The sequence below is a fragment of the Geotrypetes seraphini genome, chromosome 7 (genome assembly GCF_902459505.1).
Source record: "Geotrypetes seraphini chromosome 7, aGeoSer1.1, whole genome shotgun sequence".
Classification (NCBI taxonomy): Eukaryota; Metazoa; Chordata; class Amphibia; order Gymnophiona; family Dermophiidae; genus Geotrypetes; species Geotrypetes seraphini.
In genome coordinates, this window is record NC_047090.1 from 140862608 (window position 1) to 140890554 (window position 27947).

Consider the following 27947-nt stretch of genomic DNA (forward strand, 5'->3'; position numbering starts at 1 on the left):
ATTTTCTGAAAGCATATTGATGGTCATCTAAGATACAATGATCCTGCAGAAACTGATGAAGTTGGGAATAAACCACCTTTTCCATTATTTTTGCCACTACTGGTAATGACGCTATCGGACGGAAATTGCTCAATTCTCAGGACCCTATTTCTTTTCTTTTGTTCCTTTTAATGCTTTTATCATTTTCTATCATATCACTCTAATTTGGGAACAAGACACCTGAATAAAAAGACTAAAGAAAAGGACAGAAAGAGACCACTATAAAGTAATTGTCCACATCTCTCTTGTCCACAGTAGATACAGAGATAAAGAGATTATCGTGTTTCCCCGAAAATAAGACACTGTCTTATATTAATTTTGGGCCCAATAAAGGCACTAGGTCTTATTTTTAGGGATGTCTTATTTTTTTTGTGTACAATGATCATCTCTCCCTTCCTCTTCTCTACCCCAATTCTTCCTATTTCCTTTCTCTCCCCCACATGTGCAGTATCTTTCCTCCCCTCTCACCCATCCCCTTGTGCAGTATCTTTCTATCTCTCCCGCCCATCCCTTGTGCAGCAGAACCCTTGCAGCTTGTATCCCTCCCTTCCTCCCATCCCCCCATATACCATCTTTCTATCCTCCCCCCCCACCGCCGCGCCTCCACTGACCCATCTCTTCCTCCGACCGTGAGACAGAAAGAAATGTACCTTATAACAAACCAGCAGCATCAGCAGCAAGCTAGAAAGGCTCCTTTGCGGCCTGGGCCGTTCCTCTGCTGCGTTGCTGATGATGTCATCAGTGATGCGGCAGAGGAACGGCCCAGGCCACGAAGGAGCCTGTCTAGCTTGCTGCCGGTTTGTTATAAGGTTCATTTCTTTCTGTCTCGTGGTGAGAGGGAGAGATGGGGCAGAAGCGCTGCTGCTGCTGCTGGTGACTAGGACTTATTTTCGGGGAAACACAGTAGTTTTATAACAGGTCACCTAAGCATGAAGGTCAAGTGGACACCTGTTACAAGCCTATTTTATAAATACATATAGTGCTTATGTGATATAAATACTAGTGGCAAAGCAACAGAAATCATACCTAGATTGAATCCACAAACATTTATATCTGCTTGGGATCAAGCATAAATGTTTGCATGTATTCATTTTATAAACAATGGGCTAGATTCAATAAATGGCGCCCAAAGTTAGGGCTCCTTTTAATAAGGTGTGGTACCCATTTTAGCGCGCGCTAAAAATTAGGGCACGCTAAACGCTAACACGTTCTAATGCGTCCATAGAATATAATGGATGTGTTGGCACGCGTTAACATGTATCGCACACTAAAATGGCTACCGCACCTTAGTAAAAGGACCTCTTAGACTTTGGTATGATCTGTGCTAAGCTAGTATTCTGTAAAGGCTGTTCTGTGTGGAATATTCTTTATATAATACTAGCTTAGTTGCATTTCATGTCTAAATTTGGACATGAGCATTTACACACCCCAAAGGTCGATGTACAAGCTGGTGCCCAACTGATAGCATATTTGTTTCGGTCTTTACAGAAGAAGATGTGAGAGATCGGCCTGAACCGGAAATAGTTTTTAAGGGTGGTGATGCAGAGGAACTGAAAGAAATCTTGGTGCGCCTAGAAGATGTATTGAGCCAAATCAACAAGTAAAAGAGTGATAAATCTGGACTGGTTGGGATACACCACAGGTTACTGAGAAAACTCAAACATGAAATTAATGATGTGATGATGGTGATCTGTGAACTGTTACTAAAGTTGCCTGTAAAACTTGAAGATTGGAGGGTGGCCAGTACTACTTTGATTTTTTAAAAGGTTCCAGGGGTGATCTGGGAAATTACAGGCCAATAAACCCGACCAGTGCAGGGCAAAATAGTGGAAACTAAACTATTAAAAAAAATAAAATTATGGAACATGTACACAAACATGGCTTAATGGGACAAAGTCAGCATGGGTTCAGCCAAGGGAGATTTTGCCTTACCAATTTGCTTCATTTCTTTGAAGGTGTGAATAAACATGTAGATCAAGGTGAGCCAATTGATGTAGCTTATCTAGATTTTCAGAAAGCTTTTGACAAAGTTCCTCATGACAGACTTCTGAGAAAATTAAAGTGTCATGGGATAGGAGGCAATGCTCTTTTTTGGATTAAGAATTGGTTATTGGATAGAAAACAAAGAGTAATGTTAAATGGCCATTTTTCTCAATGGAGCAGGATAAATAGTGGTGTGCCGCAGGGATTTGTACGGGGACTGGTGCTTTTTAACATATTTATAAATGATCAGGAAATTGGAACGACAAGTGATTGATTAAATTTGCAGATGATACAAAACTGTTCAAAGTTGTCAAAACTCATGAGGTCTGTAAAAAATTGCAGGAAGACCTTAGGAAATTGGAAGACTGGGCATCCAAATAACAGACGAGATGTAATGTGGACAAATACAAAGTGATGCACATCGGAAAGAATCATCCAAATAATATTTATCTTATGCTAGGATCCACCTTAGGAGTTAGCACTTGAAAGATCTACTACTATGATTACTACTACTGAATGTTATTGTAGACACTACACTGAAATCTTCTGCCCAGTGTGCGGCTGTGGCAAAAAAAAGCAAACAAGGTGCTAGAAATTATTAGGAAAGAGATGGTAAATAAGACTAAGAATATTACATTACCTCTATATCCCTCCATGCATCCTAACCTTGAATATTGTACACAGTTTTAGTCACCATATCTCAAACGTATAGCAGAATTAGAAAAGGTTCAAAGAAGAGCAATGGTAAAGGAGATGAAACTCCTCTCTTATGAAGAAAGATGAAAGAGGTCTTCAGCTTAGAAAAGAGATGATTGAGGACAGATATGATTGAGGCCTACAAAACTCTGAGTGATGTAGAATGGATAAGAGTGAATCGATTTTTCACCCTTCCAAAAAGTATAAAACCCAGGGGACCCTAAATGAAATTACATATGAATACTTTTAAAACAAATGGAAGGAAATATTTCTGTACATAAAGAATAGTTAAGCTCTAGAACGCATTACCAGAGGATGTGTTTACAGTGGTTAACATAGCTGAGTTTAAGAAAGGTTTGGAAAATTCATGGAGGAAAAATCCAGTCTCCTATTGAGACAGACATGTGGGAAGCCACTGCTTGCTGTGGATCGGTAGCATGGAATTTTGCCACTATTTGGGTTTCTGCCTGGTACTTGTGACCTGGATCGGCCACTGTTGGAACAAGAAATTGGGCTAGAGGGACCATTGGTCTGAGCCAGTGTGGCTGTTTATGTTCTTATGACCGTTGCACAAATCCAGGCCTTCTGTAACATCATGCCTAACTTCTGGACATTCCCATGCCTTCTTTGGAGTTGTTCACTAGGAAATTTAGTTACACATGTTATAGGACATAGGCATATCTGTACGTAATTCCTAATTACAACCAATTAAGTGCTTGTTAGCTCCAATAATTGATTGGCATCTAACTGGCCAATGCAGAACCCAGGGGAATATGTCTAAATCACAACTGTGTTCCACCCAGATTCTACCCCTTAACACATCTACATGCATGTCATATAAAAGTTCCTGTGTTATGGTCACCATGCATATTTTTAGTCATTTAAACCCTCGGGGACTATTTGTTAAAACCTATTTACACAAAAAGCCCTTTATAACATTTCCCTCCTTATCCTTAATTCATTACTGTCATGCAGCACAAACAATGCTATTTACATAATATACAAGCATGCTCAGAAAATCTAAACTGCAAAGAGGCATACTCTACTCCATGCACCATGGATGGAAGACCAAAAAAGATGTTTCAGATCACATGCTTGTTCCAGGCCCAGGTTACACAGTTACATCTGTCAGCTTGTGGGGGACACCAATGCACAATTTCTTTAAAAATAGATACATGTCCATTGATTTCTGTAAATACACCGTGGTCCTCGGTGTTAAAGATTAAAATAGGGAAAGAAAAGTCATTTTAAGCAATCTTAACATATTCAGCAATTTTTTCAGATCAGGCTTGTCTAAATTCAGTCCTCCAGGGCTGCAAACAGGCCAGGTTTTCAGGATATCCGTGAGGAATATGCATGAGAGAGATATTTTCATGCCCGCTACACCCATTGTATGCGGATCTCTCTCATACATATTCATTACGGATATTTTGAAAACCTGGTCTGCTTGCAGCCCTTGAGGACTGAACTTGGACAGCCTGTTTCAAACAGTTTATGATAACGATGTTACTGTACCAAACAGATAACTATTTTCACAAACTCCCTGAGATTAAAAGCAGCTCTGAATAATTGGATACTGTCTGACTGCCCTATGAATGGGAAAGTCAAATAAATGTCTTTTAGCCAAATTGCATAAATTGACTGATTAGGAATTTCCTCTGCTGCCTGTTCTTTATAATGTTCGTTTTCTGAGAAAATGTAGTGGACTCATACATTTTGTACTGAATTGTATCAACATTAAGCTCAAGCAGTATGAAAGGCAGAAAAATGTGTTTTTACAAAAACATGACATTTTGCTGTGAGAGCTTTTGATTTATGGTTCAGTTTGTTCAATTCACAAACTGATAAGCATAACTGTCTTCTTTTTCCAGGCAGTACAAAAATGGTGTAAAAAATGTGTTAGCTAAAAGAATAACTTCCAGAGTGCTATAGAGATGGAACTTGCCACTAAATCAAAAACAACCTTTATCCTGATCTGTAAGAGTATAAATAGAATTAGTATTTTCAGCACTGAGAAATTAAGGTGTGAATTATTTTTATCCTTTATCACTGGGGAGGGAAACAGTCATTTGTCAGGATTCTAAGTTTTGTATGCTCCTCTAGATCGGGGTATCCAACACACGGCCCATGGGCTGCATGTGGCCCCATGAGGTATTTCATGCGCCCCGCTCGAGGGCAATGCGGCATTTTCCTCTACCGCCCACGGGTGTTTACCTTTTTGCCGGCTCCCTACTCCGTCTTGATGCAGTGTTCTCTCAAAGCAGCGGACAGCGGCTCCTACGTGCCTCCTGCAGCTGACCCGGAAGCATTCCCTCTGACATCGCGACGTCAGAGAGAAGGTTTCCAGATCAGCCACAGGAGGTGTGTAGGAGCCGCTGTCCGCAGCTTTGAGCAAAAAAAATGACTGTAGCAGTGAGGAGGGAGCCTGCCTGAAGGTAAACACCCATAGCACAGAAGGGAGGGAGGGAGAAGGGTGTGTTGGGACTTGAGAGGTACTGAGCACAAACTTGGGACAAATGATGGAAAGGAGGGAGGGGCATGATCTTAGGGCACAGAATGAAGGGAAACGGAGGGGAGCATGAGCCATAAGATGGAAGAATGGAGTGAAAGAAAGAGATTCTGAAGTGAGGGAGAGAATTGAAAGGGAGAATTGGATGTCAGAGACGGAAAGAGATGGTGCACATGGGGAAAGGAAGAAAGAGGAGAAATGTTGGGTAGAGAGAGGAGGGAGAGAGAGAGAATTATTGGACATGGTGGTGGGAGAGGAGTGAGGTAGCGATGCATGGGTACGGAGAGAAGGGGAAGAACATGCTGGGCCGAGGAAGCCTCCTGGACTTTTTTTTTTAAATACAGAGGGGGAGGGTATCAAAAGAAGTGCCATATTAGGCAAGGGGGGGGGAGAGCTTATGGGGCCAGAAACAGAGGACAGAGAGAGAGATGGTGGGCAGTGGTCTGAAGGGAAAGAAGTTGGACCTGGGGTGGTGTGGAGGAAGAAGGAAATAGATACTTGAAGGGAGAGCTGTTGGGAAGAGAAATGGTGGACCTGGGGAAGGGAGGCAGGCAGGCAGAGGGAGAGATGGGATGGGGCAGTTGGGAAGAGAAAGGGAGAGAAGTTGGATCTGGGGATGGAAGTCAGAGAGATGCAGCATCTCTCTTTATTTTCCCTCCATTTCATTGTTCAGCATCAAGGGGGGAGGGTAGAAGAAAACCAGAAAAGAGAGGGAGCAAAATGTTGGATGATGGGGATAGAGGAGGAGAGATGGAACCATGGGAGGGCAGGAGGGAAGAGAGCTGGGATAAGATGATGCTAGGGAATGGAAAGAAAGGGAGAGGGAGTTATAGCCTGATCAGTGGAGAGATTCCAGTGGGGGATTCTGAAAGTGGTGAGCCATGTGGATGAGGTCAAAAGGTAGATGACGACAAGATGAGTGAGAGAGCAGTAAGTACAGTGGTAGAAATGTGATAATAGGGAGTAGATAGAAGGAAATAGGAGGCTGGGAAAGGAGTGAGATGAAAAATGTTGAGAGCTAGGGACTGAGAGAAGATGAGAATTGAGAGGTAGCTGAACATTTAAAAAGAAGAAGGGTAAGAAAGAAGGCAAGATTTGAGGACAGAGGCAAAAAAGAAAAGAAAAAGTTAAGAAAGCTGAAAGGGAAAAATCAATACACTGGAGACAGGCATAAGAAAGAAATGGAATGAGAGAAGAGGAGAAAAAGTTGAAGAGGAGAATTAGTTGAAGATAGACAAAAATCAGAAAGAGAAACTGGGACCAAGATGATGGAAAAACAAAACATCCAGACAACAAGGTAGAAAAAATTGTTTTATTTTTAATGTATTAACTAGAATAAGTGGATGGGCACTAAGTTTCTCCCCGTCTGAGTGCAATTTAGAAATACTTGAGCTAGTGGGGATTCCCAAGCCCTACCAACTGAAGACATCTTCCTCCAGTCTGGCAACTCAAAATCTCCAAGCTTTGCAGCCAATGGCAATATCCTCAAGCTGCCCCTGCTTTCATGCATGCATGAAAGCCAAGGGGGGGGGGGGAGGCAGGGAGGAGGGAAGGCAACAGCTCTGCAATATTGCTGCCAGCTGCAGAACTTGGGAAGTTGGAGGGGGAGGAGGTGGCCTTCAGTTGGTGAGGCTTGGGGATCCCTACTAGCTACAGCAGGGGAGATGTTCATTTTGAGGGAGCCTAAGCTGAATGTGGGAGGCCCAAAAAAGCAGTAATATTTACCCTGACTGAACAATCCTCCACATGCATTGCTGACAGCATATTCAGCATCCCTGCTCTGATGAGGCTCACCTCTGAAGAGGCTCACCGTAGCTATAATAGAAGTGAACGGGAGAACCAGGAGCGTGCATCCCCGCTCATCAGAGTGGGGATGCGGAAACCTGTGGTTGCTCCCACTGTCATTGGTGCACATGGAGGATCACTCAGTCAGGGTAAGTATTACTGTTTTTTGGGGTTCCTCTCCACATTGTTCCTTTAATGAAGGTTTATTGGTAGATACGTACATCTTCTGTATTAGTGATTGCAAATTTGGGATCTGCTCAACCTTTTTTGTGCTCATCAGCGGCCTCAGAAAATTTTATTTTTTCGTACAATGCAGCCCAGGGAAGCCAGAAGGTTGGACACCCCTGCTCTAGATCATAGGTTCCCAACCTTTTTTGAATCAGTCCTCTTTTTCAGTGAATGATTTGATTGCGCCCCCTTGGATAAACTATATTGTACATACTTCCCTTCAGCGTCTGCTTCTCTCTCTCTCCCCTCCTTAATTCCCTTCAGCATCTGTTACCCTTCCTCCCTCTCCCTCCACTTCCCTTCAGCACCACTCAACCTCTTCCCCTCATCAGGACACCTTCTTCCTTTCCCCTCACCTTCACAGGTGCTCTTCATAGTTTTTTCTTTCTCAGGTGTCCAGACGCAGCAACGTTCTCACCAAGTCCTGCACGACTGCTCTAAAGCTTCTTCTCTGACTCACTTCCTGTTTCTGCCTGAGCGACTTGCGTCAGAGTAGAAGCTTTGAGACAGTGCTACCATCAGTGGCCCTTGGATTCGCCAATTTCTCAAGGGAGCGGTAGCTGGTCCTCAAAGCCCCATCAATATGACTTGGACACAAAATGCCCCCCTTAGACTTCTCAGCACCCACCAGTGGGCGATATTGCTCCCCCCCTCCCCCACCCCGTTGGGAACCACTACTCTAGATATCTATGGGACCTCACTGTTACAAGATCTAGCATCTAACTGTTGTGTCCTATAGATCTCAAGACAGGGGAAGCAAATTATTTCTTATACTCTGTGAAAGAAGAGAAGCAAAGAAGCAAAATTATATAGAGTACACATTTTTAATGATTAGAAATTTATTACCGAAGTCAAATATAGATCTTTAGATACACATAGAAAATAATAGTACAGTACTGTAGAAATAGACCATGGACTCATGTTTTGGATAAGCAGCATAACTCCTAATTAATGTATTTGTGCATGAACAAAAGTTTACTATTAACCTATGATAAATAATATAACTTGGATATACTGTCTTCAGTATTCCAAAAACATTATTTTATGCCAAGGGTGGGCAACTACAGTCCTCTAGAGCAGTGGTTCCCAACCCTGTCCTGGAGGAACACCAGGCCAATTGGGTTTTCAGGCTAGCCCTAATGAATATGCATGAAGCAAATTTGCATGCCTATCACTTCCATCATATGCAAATCTCTCTCATGCATATTCATTAGGGCTAGCCTGAAAACCCGATTGGCCTGGTGTTCCTCCAGGACAGGGTTGGGAATCACTGCTCTAGAGCCATAACCCAGGCAGGTTTTCAAGATTTCCATAACAAATATGCACGAGATTGATTTGTATAAACTGCTTCCATTGTTTTTTTATTAGAATTTTTCATTAATCAATACAAAACACTTATTATTTGGAAAACAATGCAGCCCACACCAAAAGATTGAGAAGAAGATTAAAAGTAACTATAAAGGAAATCCAAATTATCCTGGTTAAAGTCTTGGTGATCTTACAATTAACCACCTGAAAAAAAATCATCTCGCTTCTCTAACAGTAGACTCTCTAATTGTTCTGGCTCAAAAAAATAGTATAAGAATTGTCAGGAAATGTAATGATATATTTAGAAGGACATTTAAAAAAAAAAAATTGCACAGAGTGCCTGATCTCATGATTTTAAATTGAAGAAATTGCTTATAAGAACATAAAATTGCTATACTGGGACAGACCAAAGGTCCAACAAGCCCAGTGTCCTGTTTCCATAGCTTGTGTTGCTTTAGAGCAGGGGTGCCCATACTTTTTGGGCTTGCTAGCTACTTTTAAAATGATCAAGTCAAAATGATCTACCAACAGTAAAATTTAAAAAAACAAACTACAAAGCACACTGAAAGGCAGAGAAAATGTTAATTATCATTCATATTCCGGGTTTTTTTTCAAAGAGGTCAAGGCAGATGACTCTATGCAATGTCACCTCAATAACAACCATACAAAAATAGACAAATATGTCCCCTCCCTTTTTACTAAACCACATAGCAGTTTTTAGCACAGGGAGCTGCTCTCGACGCTCATAGGCTCCCTGCGCTAAAAACCGGTTTAGTAAAAGAGAGCCATAGTGCAAAATATAGACAGCAGATATAAATTCTCAAGACGGACACATTTTGATCACTAAATTGAAAATAAAATCATTCTTCCTACTTTTGTTGTCTGATGATTTCATGAGTCTCTGGTTGCACTTTCTTCTGACTTCAGCCCACTCCTGCATCCAATATTTCTTCCCTTCTTTCAACCTTCTATATGCTTTCTCATGTCTAGACCTCATTCTCTCTCCCAACTTTTTCTTTCTTTCTCCCTGCCCCCTTCTTTCTTTCTCCCTCCCTCCCTGCGGGGGTTTCTTCACCACACATTTTGATAAATTGACTTTTCTTAGGACCTCTGAGGAAGCAGTAGAACCCTCTGACGTGTCCCACCTCTAAAGGAACTTTATGTCAGAAGAGTGGAGCACCTCACAATATGTAAAAAGCTGGACATATCCAGGAATTCATATGCTTTTTCAGAAAATTATAGTAGAATTCATATGTTAGTAACTTTTAACTTACAGAATACAATCTTAAAATATATCTTTAAGGACATATTTCTTAAATAAATATATTTTAATATTTCTACAAAATATCGTGAGAAACTGAAGACCTAAGTATAAAAATGATTGCTTAGTTTAGTTGCTGTTTTGTCTTCTTGGCTTGCTTGATAAAGAGCAAGGGAAGTTGTGGCAGTGATGGAAGGAAGTGCTGGACCATGCAAGGAGATCAGACTCTAGAGTTGGAGAAGGGTGTAGGACAATGTCCAGCAAACATTTTCGAGCTGCGGCACACTAAAGGTAGTGGCCGTGGCTCGAGGCACCTGGAAGTGTGCAGATATCACCGTGATGATATCATGTGCATGCGTGACATCATCATGTTGATGTCCATGTATGTGTGAAGGCCCTCCAGGCAGGCCCTGAGACGCCAGTGGGGAGTGCCAGAAGGAAAGAGGGCCAGAGAGAAGGATAGGTGCTGGTACCCACTGATTGCCTACAGGATGTGCCTCTTGCCATGAGAGGCACGTCCTGTAGGCAGTCAGCTGGCGCCGGCATCTCTCCTCCTCCCCAGTGTAACACGGCATACCTGAAATCTCAGTTTGAGATACACAGTTTGAGATACACTGGTATAGGAGATGGTGGATGATGTCAGGGGCAGGAGAAGAAAGTAAAGAATAGGAGGAACTGAGAGGGAGGAAGGTGCTGGATCCAAAAGACAGCAGGCATCAGCAGCTCAGAAATCCAGGGGTGGGGCAAATGTCCTTCCCACTCCCATGCAAGTTAAGTAGATTGGGGAAGGAAGTGAAGGGAGCGATGTTAGACCACTGTATCTTGACGGTGAAAGCAAGAACTTATTCCATTCCCAGAGCTCAGGAGTAAGGGGAGAAATGTGTTTAAGTAATTTCATCTGGCCACCAAGATCTTCAAACTCAGCTCTACAGATCCTGGATTGACATAAACCAAAGTTCAAGAAAGATGAGCCAAAGAGATACTCTGATAGTCATCTATCCCCTGGGAGCAACCAGAGCTAAGCAACATCTTCCATGCTGACAGAATCTCAGGAGCCCTGAGTAAAAGATAAGCTGTCAAGATTGCAAGATGGACTTGGCTCAGAGATCCATTGCTTATTCCTAGGATAAGCAGCATAAAATCTGTTTTACTCTTTGGGATCTTGCTGGGTACTTGAGACCTGCATTGGCCACTGTCGGAGACAGAATGCTTGGCTTGATGGACCTTCGGTCTGATCCAGTATGACAACTCTTATGTTGTTATGTTCAAATATATGTTAGTTATACCTGCTGTTTGTATGAGCCACTTAAATCATATACTGGCAAAGATTCAGAGTGATAAAGCCAAGCAGGAGAGACTGATGTAAGTAGCTCTCATAACACACTTTGCAGCTTTTCCAAACGACTGACTGCTAATGGCCAACAGTTTTTGTAATTATTTTGTTCGTATGCCAGTGCTGGAAGGCTTCTCACATAGTTTATTTACTGTATCTTAGTATATGTTGGTATCTCATCTACAAGGTAAATGCAGTACAGCTGAATCTTTCAATACCATTTTACTAATAACAAGGTCATGTCTGTGTTTTGACTTTTCATGGTGTGAGCATGCTTTGATTTATGGAATTTTGAATGCAATTTAGCAGTTATTCTTCTTAAGTTTGTGACATATTGACCTGTCAGTGGAAAATAGTTTACCCAGTTATATGAGCTGGTTACCCACCTTCTTCAGTGATGCAGCATATAAAAAAGTTCTTGAAGTGTGGGTATATCTAGGTGAAAATAACAGTGTGAGCTGCTGACACTTTCAATAACAGTAACTTTTGAAGGCCAGAAGAGAATCTGACAACCCTGCTGAATAATTATAAGCATGCATCTGAATAGAAGCTCTGAAGAGAAAGCCAGATGCTGTATTAAGAGTCATGCACTTAGCACCAGAACGGCTCAAGTGCAGAGAATGCCAAATTTTAAACAAATCTAAGAGGTCTTTCATGCAACTTCAAAAGCTTTCCTCTAGAGCCGAAGTAATATAATATACTACAGCAAGATTAATCAGTTTCAACTTAAGAAAAAAATTGTATACAACAAATAAGTTCACAATTGTATTAGTTTAACCTTAAGGGAATAGCAAAATGAATTCCGTTTACAGAGAATGTTAAAATACATCAGTTATCTTATTGAAAACTTGCTGAAATATGATTAAATGCCAAGTGTCTTGGATAAGAGTTGCATATTCGGTAATATTTCAAGCTAGCAGTTTGCACAATTTAAAAGTGCCTACATGAAATATTTGTATTATATAATAAACAAGCAATTTCAACTTTATTACATTTTCAAGAGGCAACACATGCATGCTGCAAAGTAAATTTAATATTTGCAGTATTTAGTTGCATTGAAAAAGATGAGCTCTGTGGGAGTATTGCTATAAAATGGGTGCAAACATTGGCATGCTAATTACATGTGTAAATGTTTATAATAAGGGCAAGTATGCACTCAAATGACAAGCTTTCACCCAAATACTAGCCTGTAAATATGTGCTTGTCTTCATTGGACTGGAAAGTGTGGCTCACTTGCAGAGCTGCTGCCTCTGCACCCAAAGTTGTGCGATCAAATCCCAGTGAGCTCTTTTTGACCCTGGGCAAGTCACTTAAACCTCTAGTGCCCACTGCTTTGAATAGCTTTGAAATGCCAAAGCCACAGAAAGGTGGTATACATGTTCTCTTTCCATTTCAAGTATTTTACAAGTAGTTGCATACATAGTTGGAGTCTCAGTGGAGCGTGGGCGAGACTCGTACACATGTAACTTAAGAATGTTACCTGCTATGTCCGACATTTATGAGTGAGCCCTTATATCAGCTCTATGGATGACATAAGTCCTCATTCCTAAATTAAAGGGCATAATTCACCTGTTACGTTAATATTCTAGAAAGGAAAGTAATGGCATTCTTTCCTTTATAGAATGGGTGCTTATATATAGAATTACCCCCTATATATCTGAATCTGCTTTTGAAATAATTATTTTGCTATATGTAGGGTGATAAAAACTCTTGATGAAAATTATTATTTTTAATAATCGATTTTCAGTCTCTTCTCTGTGTGTCAAAGTTATCGCCACTTACAGATCTGTTGCAACTTTGCACCAGATGAAATAAATGTTTGACACGAGAACAGAAATAAAACCAGTTTTCATGTTTATATTTGTGGCAACTGATGTTATGGCTTGTCAGAGCTCTGTTCTGTTGCTGGTTGAAGGATTTTCATTAAGAAAACATTTTAATTTTTGAACTAGCTATATCTGTGCTGTAGGTGCCACTTGGAAATTATAAAAGACTACTGCAAGGGGTCATGCTAGCCATTTTGGATCCTAACGCAGTCCTGGGTAGGAACAGAGGGAGACTACTCCCTCCTGGGACCACTGAACACTAATGAAGACTCCTGGGTAGGTCCTGGGGAAGGAGAGGGAGGGCCCTTGGATTATTGGATTGGGGGGGGTGAGATTTCAACCTGAGGGGAGTGGGATCTGATGCTGGCCTGGTGTTGGGAGGGGGAGTTGGATACTGTAGGGATGTTGGAAGGGGGAGTGTCTGAGAAGAAGGGAAATGGACAAAGACAGAAATTCATGAGAGGGCACACCACTGTGGCAGCTGTTCTTTATTCTGTGTGAATTTGCACTCATGTTGCCACTGCATGTTAACAAGAGGCTTGTGCGCTAAGACCCTGATTCTGCAAAGTTCGTCTAAAGTTAAGCGGAGTTTGGAAGTCCAAGATAGGCGTCCTTTGTAGAATCGCTCTCAATGACGCTCTGCACTGTTTACATGTCCAAATTTTGAGACGTCCTTTAGAGAATCGGGCTTTAGGTGAGAGTTAGACATCCAAACAATGTCCTTAATGTTATAATATTTTATTATTACGACGTTATTAGAATGGCAATTTTATGTTGTTTTTCATTATAATTGTAATACTGGGAGTTGGGTCTGTTTAATGCTTTTATTTATTTCTCTTCCATCAGAGAGAGAGTGACTGGGATTCGAACCAACATTAGATACATTAAGGTACAACATTAAGGTAGAAGGCTGTAGGTTTCAACAGTGTGCTACACAGTGAGCTAGCAAGTTGCATAGCAATTGTAAAACTATGTCCTAAAAGCATTGTAAAGGAGGTCTACTTTTCAGCATAGTTTGGGCTTCAGATAGACCTGAGCTCTATGGATGGAACTTAGGCACAGTTTGGATGCCCTTAATGCAATCTGTTAAATAGCTCTCTGGGTTTTTATTTTTGCTTTATTAAGCTCAGAATACATTTAATAAGGCACCACATAAACAGGGCACATCAAACCAGATATATTGCATGCAAAACTTTCTGTTTTTGTGGGTAAACAGCAATGTTATTTGCTAATTAAATGAAAACATCCATTATCTGAAGCAGAGCATATGGAAAAAGCACAGCTATAGGTTTCTTGCTAAAAAGCTACCCTTTTTTTCTTACTCACGGGACTCGCGAGAACTGATGGCAGCCATTCATGAAGCTGTGCGGGGCCAGGCTGGAGCGCGAAAAGCTTGTTCCTGCCTTGTGCACCACTGGCCCCGAGATAATGAGGAGGCAGCCGTCCAGCGAGTGAGGGGCGGGAGCACGCAAAGCTCACTCCTGCTTAGAGAATGACAAGGTGACAAAATTCATCACCGTTCCCATCCCCGCAGATAACCGCGGGAAATAAACCCATGTAATTTTCTAGTGTCTATTTCATCCTCTGTCCTTCTACACCAGCATCATTCAAAGCAAAGCTTGCGGGTCAGTGGTTGTGGCCATTCATACTCTGATTCTTCCCTCTTTCCTTAAAGAATGACATGAAGATGGTTTCCCGTGGTTATCCGCGGGGATGGGAACGGTGATGAATTTTGTCACCATGTCATTCTCTACTGCTGATACACCGCTGGACCACCAGAATTTAAAAGTACCTTAAGGTGTGTGTGTGTTTAAATTTGCACCATAAGACGCACAGACATTTCTAACCACTTTTTTTGGGGGGGAAAAAGTGCTTCTCATGGAGCGAAAAATATGGTAGTTTGGACGCTTAAATCCCGCTTAGCATTAGGTGTGATTTAAGTGTCTGCCCTGTACATTAATTGCAGGGCAGATGCTGGGATCCCCCCCCCCCCCCGTGTTTACCACGCTTACTTGAAATTAACCTTGCTCCTAGTTTGTGCATCTTAATGCACAGTAAGTGCAAAAACTTACCACACTTTAATAAAAGGATCTCGTAATGCTAGAAAGATATTGAAATACTTGGTGATTTTAAAGTGAATCACAAATGCTAGCTGGAACACTGATTTTAGATCTTTGTATTACATTTATATTTGACCTTACTGAACATTCTCTTTGGACCTTCTTTGTGAAATTGCAGCTTGACAAAATGTTCAAAACATTTGTTTTCTGCAGAAGCAATGGTTGTAGGTAAAACAGCAGTGTTTGTGAACGGAATGAGAATATGCTCGGCGTATGCAGTTTAACTCTTCAAAACATTTCAAGGTTATAATTTGAAATTCTTACTACTGTTTGCCATGTATTTGTGTGAATAGCAGACTAGTAAATTCAATGAAGCTATTGAGTTAATACACATAGAGGCCCTTTTACTAAAATATGGTGAAATTTTGTGCTTACCACATTGTAATTGCCAGGACTCTGGGCCTGATTCAGCACTATTTAGCCAACCAGTAACAGCTCTCCATTTGTCTCCTTCCCTCCCCACAACCTATTACTCCTCCTCCTGAATCTCTTCCCCCCCAAGTGATTCCTGCCCTCCCCTTCTACCTGAAGGCTTCCTTAGGCCTATCTCACAATCCCTGTTGGTCTACAGGTGTAGTTGGGGATGAGCTGCCAAAGCTAGGGCAATATTCCTGCCTCAACTACACTACTAGACCACCAGAGATTGTAAGGTAGTCCTGGGGGGGGGGGGGGGGGGTGCTACTCTGTATTTCTTTTTGTGATATTATTACAAGTAATGAGATTATGATCTGGCAAAATAGTTTATATGGTAAATGGAAGCTTCTTATAAATGCAACGTTGCAGTAGGAATTAAGTCTGTAAATTTAGGATAATACAGGAGACTCTCTGTTAACTGGAACTCAATTAACCAGAACTTTCAAGCAACCAGGAAAAAAAAAATCTAACAAATACTGTAATGCTTTAAATAAAAATCAGTTTCTGGCGGAAATTTAAGTGTAAACTTGACACACCACGCTTTGCCTACCACGTGTCCGGTAGTTTGTCTGGAACAGTTTATGGTATATGTGGCATAGTATGGGTTATAGTATTAGTTAGACCTATTTTTAATAGTAACTCTCAAAGAACCAGAAACTACATTTGTTCGGCATCTATCAATACCCATGGGTGCCGGTTAACTGAGAGTCTGCTGTACTTCGGAATTAGTCTCTCTTTGGAGGTATAACATTGGCTTTCACTCTGAGTGAAGTACAAAGTCAGCCACTATAAAAGCAATGTGATTTTTACTTTGTTTTCATTAGCTGCAGTCTTTATATGGAGGCTATTTTGCTTGGAGGTAAAATACAGTCTTTTTTTGTTTTATATTATTATTTTCTGACTTGGATATTGTGGGTTTAGCAGAGAGATGCAGACTGCAAGTTCTAACAATCCCCAGCAGTCCTCACTGTTTACCTTCACACATCCAAACCTGAAGTTTTGGTTTTGACTTGAAAGCTTTTGAACAATTTTGGTGGAAGTTTCCATTTTGGCCCAAACTGGAAAAGGTTTGTCAGTCTCTGTTGCTAGGCTCATACTAGGCTGCTGCCTATATGAACTAACAAATGTCTCTAACTCCACTTTCTTCCCCCTCCCCCCCATATTACTGCACATATATTTAATGCCTATCTCTCCTTGATTTTTTTTGTCTGCATTGTGCTAAGAAAAATTGACCATTGTTTTTATTTATTCTAACACCTTTTGGTTTTCATGTACTTTCCTTCCTCTGTGCTGCTCTACAAACATCCCTTTGGATATATAATAAATATAAATTTCTAAAGTGCATAGTGCTCTCTAATGCATGTTCAATTTCCTTAAATTAAAAGATTTTTTGAAATTGAAGAGCTTGAGCGTAAATATTTATCTTAGTATGTGGCTCAGTGGGATGCAGAGGAAGATAAACTTTGTGACTCATTTTGGTTGTCGCTCTCCCAATAGCATAATGAGGTTTCCATGACAATGTTTTGTACTAAAGGTTGCAAGAGAGCTGTACTTAACATTATTATCAGGTTAGTATGTTGTCTTTGTGGCTGTATTAAATTACTCTTGTATAGAAGAAGTTATTTTGGTCAGTATATTTTTGTCCTACCTACTAATGCAAAAATCTACTCATAAGTTGAAATTTGTTAATGAATGGCTGGCAAGTATATTCAAACCAATATCGCTTAATCCATGCAAGTGTGTTTCTCCAAGGACATGATGTAATATTCCTCATAAGTGAATGATGTCTTCTAACAAAACTCAGAATGAGAAGGAGAACTTAGGTTCTTACCTGCAATTTTCTTTCTTTTAGTCGCTCCAGACCGGAACAGAAACGGATGGTTTACGCTCCTCTGCCAGAAGGTGGAGACTGAGAAATTGACTTTTGGCTGTAGTACAAGTGGGCTCTGCAGTCTCATCTACAATCAGTCTAACGAATAGCCAAGCAGGAACTAACTAAGCACTTAAGAACTACTGTGAACCATAAAACACCAACTTTACTCCCAGAAGGAGAATATCAAGTAATTGTCCGGTGTGGACAGGGAAAACACTGTTGGATATCGATTAGAATAAGAACCTTAAAAAACATCCCCACAGCTCACCAGCTAAGCCAGATGAACTAAACACTGCTGCTCTTATTCAACTCCCCAACAACCCAGACAAAAAGATACCACAGAAAAACTGTACTCTTCGAGAAAGAACACTGAATAAAAACAACAGGGCGGGGTCTGTGCCGGTCTGGAGGGACTAAAAGAAAAAAAATTAGCAGGTAAGAACCTAATTTCTCCTTCTTTAGCTTTCCTTCAGATCGGCACAGAAATGGAAGGGACGTACCAAAGCAGTATCCATCATGAGTGGGACTCCATGTCCCAATGTGCCTGAACGTCCACATTGTCGAACAAAAGGAATGAAGAGAAGACTAAATCACTGCTTTATAGATATCCTCTGGAGGCACAAGAGAAGACTCAGCCCAAGAAGCTGCCTGCTCGAGTGGAATGAGCATTGAGAAAATCCGGAACAGGCTTCTTTTGAAGAAGGAATGCCGAAGCAATAGCCTCCTTGATCCAGCACACAATTGTAGCCTTGGAAGCACCATGCCCCTTATGCTAAAAGGACAAAAAGATGATCTGACTATCTGAACTCCTGAGTCCTCTGAACATAAGCGTGAAGGACTCTACGGACAATCAATTTGCTCAACTGTCTCTGCTCCAAAGAGCCTCCCGACTACCTAAGAGCGGAAGGACAACGAACTGGTTGACATGAAAAGGCAAAACCACCTTCAGCAGAAAGGAAGGGAACCAGCTGTAGCATGACCCACTCCCTAGAGAACTTCAGGAAGGGAGGCCCACACAAAAAAAGCCTTCAGTTTGGAAACGCTCCTTGCTGATGTAATGGCCACTAGGAACACCACTTTAAGAGTATGGTCCTTCAAATGCAGGAGCCGAGAGGCTCGAAAAAGGATGCAGTAACACAGAAAGAACCAGTTTTGAGATCCCAGTCTAGAACTGAAGGACGAACTGGAGGCAGGATTGGAGGCAGGAGCAATTTCACCACTCTCCAGAATCAGATTACACCCGGAGAACAGGCCAAATGCTGACCATGCAACAGTCCGCGAAATGAAGACAAAGCCGCAATCTGAACCCTGACGGAGGACCAAGCAAGACCCCAGTACAGACCATCCTACAAGAACTCCAAGATGTGAGGCAAAGATGCATGAAGGGGAACTATGCCACATGCGAAACACCACTCCTCAAAGAGACGCCAGATTTGCACATAAGCCGGAGCAGTGGAAAGTCTCCGAGAACCTAAGAGGATGGAGATTACCTTTTCTGAATAACCTTTCTTACTTAGGTGTTCCCTTTCAAGAGCCAAGCTGTAAATCAAAAGGGACCCGGATCAAGCATTGGAATGGGACCCTGAATCAGAAGGTCGGGCGAGAGGGGCAGCGGAAGATGATCTGTCACGAGAATACAAACCAGATTCGCATACCACGGGTGCCTGGGCCAGTCTGGAGCCACCAGGATCATGCAGCCTGTGTGAAAAGCAATGCGAAGAAGAACACTGGCCACAGAGGAAAGACATACAGCATGCCGTCCATCGGCTAAGCTTGCTCCAGAGCATCCAGTCCTTCAACCTGGTAATCCTTGCACTGACTGAAGAATGTCATCACTTTAGTGTTGACACTCATGGCCATAAGGTCCATGACCAGCCAGCCCCAGGCCTGAACAATCAATGCAAAGGCTTCCAGGCTGAGACACCATTCTCCGGGATCCAGCACATGATAACTGAGGAAGTCTGTCTGGAAGTCCACTCCCACTATGTGGGAAGCCAAGATGTCCAGAAGGTGAGTCTCTGCCCATTCCATGAGAAGAGATGTCTTCTGCACTACCAGATAACTTTGGTTCCCCCCTGACGATTGACGTAAGCCATGGCATTGTCTGAGAGAACCCAAACCGACTTGCCCTTCAGCAATGCCTGGAAAGCTAGTAATGCCAACCGAATGGCTCTGGTCTCCAGAACATTGATCGGCCAGGACACTTCCTTCAGTGACCAGCTGCCCTGAGCTGAATGACCAAGACATTGGGCTCACCACCCGAGGAGACTGGCACTGTCAGACCCGAGGAGAAGCACTGTCAACGGGGTCTGATCCAGACTCGCTACTTGAACCAGATTGGAAGACTCTAGCCACCAGTGCAGGCTGCAACAAACTAACCCCCGAAGAGAGACCGAAGTGTCCAGATCGTGAAACTGCGGAGACCACCGCTAAAGGAGAGCATACTGAAGGGGACGCATGTGAGCCCAAGCCCACCTGACAACTTCCAGGGAGCCGCCATCGACCTCAAGACTTGCAGAAAATCATGCACCGAAGGACAACAATCCAGCAGGAATCGAATCTGTGACTGCAATTTCAACACTCGGGCCTCACGAAGGAAGACTCTCCCCAAGCTGGTATCGAAGAGAACTCTGAGATACTCTAAGCACTGAGACGGAGTCAAACAACTTTTGGATAAGTTGACCACCCATCCCAACAACTGTAGGAACTCTACAGTCCGAGTTGTGACCTGGGAGATCTCCTTGAAGGATTTTGCTCAAATCAACCAGTCATCTAGATAGGGATGAACCAGAATGCCCTCCTTGTGCAAGGCTGCTGCCACTACTACCATAATCTTGGTGAAAGTCCACGGAGCCGTGGCCAGACCAAAGGGAAGCACACAAAACTGATAGTGCTTTCCCAAAATTGCAAAAGAAAGGAATCATTGATGGGAGGCCTGAATTAGAACATGCAGGTAGGTCTCCATCAGATTGAGAGAAGTCAGAAATCTCCCAGGCTGAAAGGCAAGAATTACAGATTTCAGGTACTCCATGTGAAAAGAAGGAACCTGAAGTGCCCTGTTGACACCATTCAGATCCCAAAATAGGTCAAAAAGACCCCTCTTTCTTGGGCATCATGAAGTAAATGGAGTACCTGCTTGTACGAAACTCCTGAGGAGGCATTGGGACTACTGCCTTGAGATCCAACAACCTGCCTGATAAGAAGAAAAGAGGAAACGATCTGGCAAGGGCCAAGAAAACTCAAGAGCATAGACGTCCCGAATCACCTCTAGGACCCACTGATCTGTTGTGATCTCGGCCCACCCCCAGTAAAACTCCCGCAACCGGTCTTCCACTGGAACTGAGGGAAGGATCTGCAACGAGTCATTGGGCTGGGCGGGCGGAGCAGGAGCCTCCAGTGGAGTCGCGACCCCCTGGCGGGCTCCCCGTAAGGACTGCATGCACTGAAAGAAGCGACCTCTGGAAGGAAACAAGGCCACACCCCAGCCAGGGCAGTACCGATGAAAATCACACAAACGCCCATGGTCCTCTGGAAGCTGGGGCATCTTAGAGTCACTCAAGGCCAGAGCAAGCTGACATGGATAACCTGGACATACAGATGATTCAGCTGGACATACTGGCCTCACTTGTGTATGCAGGACACTACAGACCTATATTTTCCCATAGCCAGGCCCAGCCTGTACCTTGCTGTCTGTAAACACCTGCAGCCTTTGCAATGCTAACGTTTTTGTCTCCATTCCCTGCTGGGAGGATATTTCTCCAAGGTTCTGCTGAACTGTTATCAGTGCTGTATGACTTCATATGCCAGGCACCCTGGAAAGCCATAAAACTTTTATAATGAGCAAGGATCCCTGCAGGACGATGTGGGTGTAACAAGATGAGAGAACTTGGTACCAAAACATTTGCTCCCTGTCTCTGAACCAAGTTATGAGAACCAAGCAGCTGGATTGTCGAAAGGTCACCTTTGCCAACTTTCAGCATACAAGGACACCATCCCGAAGATGCACAGAATTGTAAAACCACTAATTAGCATCTACAGAAAGTTCACCAAGAGTTCTCTGTTTCTGCAAGGCCCCCCCCCTACTGGGGAAGGGGGGTGGAGGTGAGAGAGGCATGGACTGAGAGGAGGAGTTAGCTATACATTATTTTATGTACCAATAGGGAATTACATAACCAGAATTCGGGGATGTACTTTTTGGAACAAAGGAAGAATTTCTCTGTATAAAAAACACGTGTATTCTAGGTAAAGCCAGAGATATTCACTTACTTATGCTACGGGGATCTGCTAGCCCCCTGCTAAGCATATGGGTGCAAGTTCTTCTCTCCATTGCATATTCTGAACTGACAATACATTTTTCTGATATGTCTCTGCTGCTGTAATACTGTAAGTTTTTATACTAACAATAAACGAATATTGTCTGTTTTGGAAGATACAATGCCGTCTTGTAGTTATTCCAATGAGGTAAACAAAGCAGCCTTTACTTCAAAGCTTTTCCAACTCCTTCCCAAAAAGGAGGAGCCCCGAAATTTACTGAGCTTAGCCTTCGAGGCCACATTCACCGACCAACCCCGAAGCCCTAGGGTATGGCGAGAGGCCACTTTGAGGGCCAAGGACTTGGCAGATGCCTGCAAAACATCATACATGGCATCTGAGAGATAAGAAGTGCCGAGCTCGATCTTAGCCATCTCCTGATTAACCAAGGACCCGCTCAGACCGCTTGGTTTGCGTGAGGACTTTCCTGACATCCTGTCTCTTGAAATGTTAAGACTTGCACTGAACCACATCTGTTCATGAGTAACCTTGAGACATGTCACAACATGCACAGACTTGTTTCAACACGCTTTCTACTTTCTTTTATTTTCAGGTAGATAATTTATTGAACACCCCTTGTAAACTATCAAAAAGCTGGGGTCAGAGATGCAAGCCTTCCTGGGCATAAATGGAAAGGGAGAGGGAAAGTCGAGCTTGATCATTCTTGGAGGGACTCATTTCAAAATGCCATCATGTTCTATGTTTCTATGTCTATGTTTCTATGTTTCTACCTAACATTTTTTTTAAAAAAGAGGGGTGGAAACAACTTTGTTATCCTTTCATATTGCTGATTAATTTGCTGGGTTATTTTTGTAACTTTTTGTATAGAAGATTTTTTTCCTTTTAAGAAATCATTTTCTGCTATAGGAAGTTTGTTTTCTCTAGTTTTTAATTATAGAATTCAAAGATAGGGAAGGCAATCGATGGCGCTTGAAAAGTTGCTGCATCACTGAAATATTAGCTTCCTTTCTCCCTCCTTAACACATTCTACAGTGTAGCTATGTAGACTGAGTCAGCAATTAGGGTTTAGATGTGATTGATTTTTTGGAGAGGAAGGGAAAATAGAGAAGTAATTACATAAATTTGTTGTTTATCTATGAAAAGGGAACAATTATGTATATACAGGGGATGTTAATTAGTAATATCTTAATAAATTGTTGAGGTGGAATAAGGGAACAATTATGTATATTTTAGGGAGGTTTAATTAGTAATACCTTCATAAATCTAAAGTAATTCTACAAAGAGAACACAGTAGACTGCATAAACAGACACAGAATTCCTAAGTTGTATGATAAAATGCTGCTTAGGTGAGCAAGCAAGCAGCACTATACACAGGGAAAAGATCAGTGTTATGTGAAATCTAATAATCTAGCAGTTTTACTTATAGAACAGTTTAGGAAAAGGTATGAGATTTAGCAGATCTGTTTCTCATTTTGTCAACAGATACCAAAGTACCTACAGCAAAAATAGGCCTGGAAATATGGTGGATAGAGTTATTCAGAACAAAAAAGTACCCAACAATTGCACAGAAAAAGAAGGGAAAATTAAAAGAAAAGTAACACGCTGGAATAGATGTACTTGATATAATCCGCATCATTCATGGACTTCATGTACCTTACATGAACAGTTTGGGTCTGTAACATCCATGGACTTCATGTACATTGCCTGAATAGTTCTTATTTGCTGGATTCAAATAAACATTTACATCAAGAACATCTATTCCACAGTGTTACTTCTGTTTTGGATAGAGTTATTCTCCATGTCCATAGGATAATGCAGATGCACTTGGGCCCAGATGCACTAAACGCTCCGATCGTCTAACGATCATCGCTAACTGGTTTAGCAATGACCTAATTTGCCGACCCGATGTACACAATGACTTACCATGTGCTTTTCCGTGCATTCATACATTCTCTGACTCTCCCATGCAAACGACCTCATTAGTATTAAAATGAAGTCATTAATATTAAAATGGCCTAATATCACTAATGAATGCACTAAATTTAGCGACAGCTAATAATGACCCAAAAAACCCAACAGGTCTGCCATAAAAACTCATACCCCGCACTCCCAACCCCCTCCTCCCCGGGAAGATTATGACCACCTGAACCCCCCATGCTCCTGAAACCCCACCCCTATGAAGATCGCCAGCAGGATGGATGTCCACTCCCTCCTGCCTCGGCCACCCGGACCCCCTTACACACATCCCAACTACCCTTTGTGGAGTTATAAGAAAAAGGATGTGTGTGTTTCTTTCCCATCAAGACACAAGGAAGTAGTAGTAATCTTATAAAAATGATTGGATGGAATTGGGGTGGAGCCTGGACATCTACAAATAAAAGACATTCTGCTGCCCCAGAAAATATTTAAGTGCTTGGGGGGAGAGAGAATTCATGAAAGAATGCTAAGCGCATTAGTGCACGCTAATGGCTAAAGATGCACATCTACTATAATAAAATGCTAAGTATGCATGCACACTCTTGCCCTGATCTGTCAGGCTGTGGCCGGCAAGAGTGCACATGCACGACTCCAGGACGCCTTCAGTTCCGCGGGCCTTTCAAGCAGCGGTGGTGGCGGAAACGTTTCAGAGGGGGCTGCCGGCTGTTGACTTCCGGAAGGCTGCGGTGGCTTGAGACGGCTGTCAGCAGAGGGAAGACGCGAACGGAGGTAAGGGGTGCTGCTGGACAGGGGAAGAGGTGCTTATGGACAACGGGGGCAGAAAAAGGAAGGGAGGCCTACTGCTGGACAGGGAGAACAGGAAAGAGGTGCTGATGGACAGGGGGGGGCAGAAAAAGGAAGGGAGGCCTACTGCTGGACAGGGGAAAAGGTGCTGATGGACAGGGGGGAAGAAAAAGGAAGGGAGGTGTACTGCTGGACAGGGAGAGCAGAAAAGAGGTGCTGCTGGACAGGGGAAAATGTGCTGATGGACGGGGGGAAGAAAAAGAAAGGGAGGCATACTTCTGGACAGGGGGAGCAGGAAAGAGGTGCTGATGGACAGGGGAAGAGGTGCTGATGGACAGGGAGGGGAAGAAAAATGAAGGGAGGCCTACTGCTGGACAGGGGGAGCAGGAAAGACGTGTTGCTGGACAGGGGGGAGGTAAAACAAAGGGAGATGGGCTGCTGCTGGATAAGGAGAGCAGTGAAGGGGTGGTGGTGGACACAGGGGAGGTAAAAGGAAGGGAGAATGGACAGGGGGAGCAGGCAAGGGGTGGTGATGGACAGCCAAGGAAAAAGAAAGACAGAAAGCGGCTAAGGAGAGAGAGAGAAAGAAATAAAGACAGACACACACACACACATATATTCTAGCACTCGTTAATGTAACGGGCTATAAGACTAGTAGGAATATAATGGATATCTTTAGCATTTAGTGCCCTTTCATGAATTCTCCTTTAAGTGGTGTTCTTATAGAAAAGCATGCAGAACCCATAAATCTGGGGCCTTATTTTTAGCAGTTACTGAGAATTGCTCACTTGATTTAACTATGAGATATCTGAAATGCTGAGAGAAACTAGGAATATGGTCAAAGTAGTAAAAAATATGTATAGGGAATTACAGCTTACAAAATCAATAAAACCTTATGTGAATTTTTGTTGGTTTAGAAGAGAAATAAGTGTTTAATATTTTTGAAAGTGTCTTTTAAGTATGATATTACTTCCCCAAAATCTAATAAATTGAGGATGCCTCTCTACTGGCCCTCATCAGAAATTTAGAAAGATATTTAACCCTCCCCGCCCCCCACCTCATTTTACAAAACCCATAGGTTCCAGGGCACTGTATACCAGAGCCAATAGGTCTCAAATTTCTGGGTACTCTACTCTATGAACCAGTAATGCTTTGCCTTTTCCCGGAGAAGTGTTGAGACATCCTCTTCTCATCACTTCTGTTCTGACAGTAAATATCCTGGTTTATTGCCAGACCAGCATTAGTGTTTTCATTTTTCATTATTTGCAAATCTGCTTTTTCTCCCTTTCATATCATTCTTCTATGATTGTACCCAGTACTCCCTCAAGAACTCTTTGGTTGATGTCTACCCACCAGCACACTCCTCGTGGCTAGAGTTCACTGCTCTTCTCTGGAACTCTCTCTCTGGTTCTCTTTGTGGAACAGATATGCCCTAATTTTAAGGCTAGCCTTAAAGAATACCTATTTTGTTTGGCATATGTTGATCAGTTGGGGTGGTAGGAACACTGTTGTTGGCAGGCCACCTACCTTTTTACCTTCCTACTATAATGTATTGTATTTTATTTGGTTTTCCTTTCTCTTTCAACAACTGCTTCACTTTCCTGCCATGAATTGTAGCTCCCTTCTATATCCTCCTATGATATTTTTTTTGAGTGTGAACCATTTTGAAAGGCAGTGTATCAAGTTCATAGTGAACATAATAAACATTTACATGCGCAAAGGGACGCACACCCTTGTGCGCCTTTTTAATAGAATTACCCTTTATATATTTCCATATAAGGAGAAAATGGTTAAAATCACATTTCATATTTTCAGTACATGTGTAATTTAAATATTCTGATAGGTCTCTTTAAGCCAAGACTTAAAGCTGTTGTTTCATTACAGGCAGTCAGCTGTAAAGGTCAGCATAGTATCTCTTACACATTGTCCAGAAATCAGACAGTTGTGGTGGAGTACACACATGATAAAGACACAGATATGTTCCAGGTATAGTATGCATATCTTCCATGTTTATTGATTTAAAATGTCTGTGATTATGTACCTGGGGATGCTGTAATACAGTGCATTGCAAACTGTGTGCTGTGGTGAGATTCCGGGTGTGCTGCGAGATGCTGGCGAGGAGAGGCATCGGCTGACTGTTTACAGGACGTGCCTGTCGCGGAGAGAGGCACGTCCTCTAGGCAGTCAGTCGGCGCCTCTCCTCCTTTCCGCCTCTCTCCTCCTCCAGCAACCCCTTCTGGCGTAATAGTAGCAGGCTCAGGGCCCCGTCTGGAAGGCCCCCGCACATGCGCAGACGTTGATGTAATGATATCACACATGCACGTGACGTCATCGGGTCAATGTCTGCACATTTCCGGATGCCCTCCAGGGCATCCTATTGTTTCAACAAGAAATTCAGTATTGGAACCATTATCTCAATTAATTGACAAATTCTTACAAACTCCAGTTAAGAAGATTCCATCTTATGTTAAGGATTCTTCCGAAATTATATGTTTTCTGGAAGAGATGGAAGGCATTAATGATAAAATACTGTTAGCTACTATGGACGTATCAGCCCTTTACACGAATGTTCCACAAAATGATGCAATATCTATAGTGGAAGAAATTTTACAACAAAGGGCTGGACATGAACGAAGAATTTCCACTGAACTGCTGATACATCTTACAGAACTGGTTATAAAGAAGAACTATTTTTTGGTACAAAGGGAAATTCTTTGAACAAGTTCATGGGGTGGCCATGGGGGCAACCCTTGCCCCATCCGTTGCCTCTCTTTATATGGCTAAATTTGAAGCTGAGGTCATCTACCCATCCCAATTTTTCAATAAAATAAAAACATAGAAACACTATTTGAACGATATATTTTTGATGTGGAATGGTACATCAGTGGAACTATGTGAATTTCATAGATGGCTTAATGTCCAGAATTCTAATTTGAAATTTGATTTGAAATACCATTCTACATCTATTTAATTTTTGGATATATTAATATTTAAACAAGCGACTAAAATATGCACCACCATTTATAGGAAACCAGTAGAAAGAAACATGCTATTGAGTTTCCATAGCTTTCATCCTTATAATCTAAAATATACCCTTCCTGTGAGTCAATTTTTGCGTCTACTTTGTGCATCTTTAGTGGACTTCAAAATTCAAGCCAAAATTTTAAAACAGAGGTTCCTCATGAGAGGTTACCCCCAGGGAGCTATTAGAAAAGCATACTTGAGAGCCCACTTTGCTGATAGACATTTATTATTTCAATATCAGAATAAAGAAAAAACAGATAGAATTGTCTGTGTGGCACCCTTTTCAACTCTCTCCAGTTATTTTGTGTCAATAATAAGAACACATTGGCATGTAGTTCAACTACATCCTCTTACTGAACTTCCCCTTTTTGCCTATAGAAGATCTAGAAATATAGGGGAGATATTGAATGTATTGAAACATGAAACATATACTGTAACTACTGGAGGTGATCATTCTGGCTGTGATGGTTGCCAATGGTACAATTTAAGTTTATACGGTCCTTCATGGATCGACCCTCAATCTGGTAGAGAATTTTTCTCAAAATTTAATATGAA

The 27947-nt window shown here is 42.2% G+C and overlaps 1 protein-coding gene across 1 annotated transcript in view; it reads left to right on the forward strand.

Annotated features, from left to right (window-relative positions):
- PELI2 (pellino E3 ubiquitin protein ligase family member 2) overlaps positions 1–27947 on the forward strand; it is a 163304-nt gene that overhangs the window by 114675 nt on the left and 20682 nt on the right. Inside the window, exon 3 of the mRNA XM_033953500.1 lies at positions 26253–26354. Coding sequence (XP_033809391.1) covers positions 26253–26354 — 102 coding nt within the window. The remainder of the gene's footprint in view (positions 1–26252; positions 26355–27947) is intronic.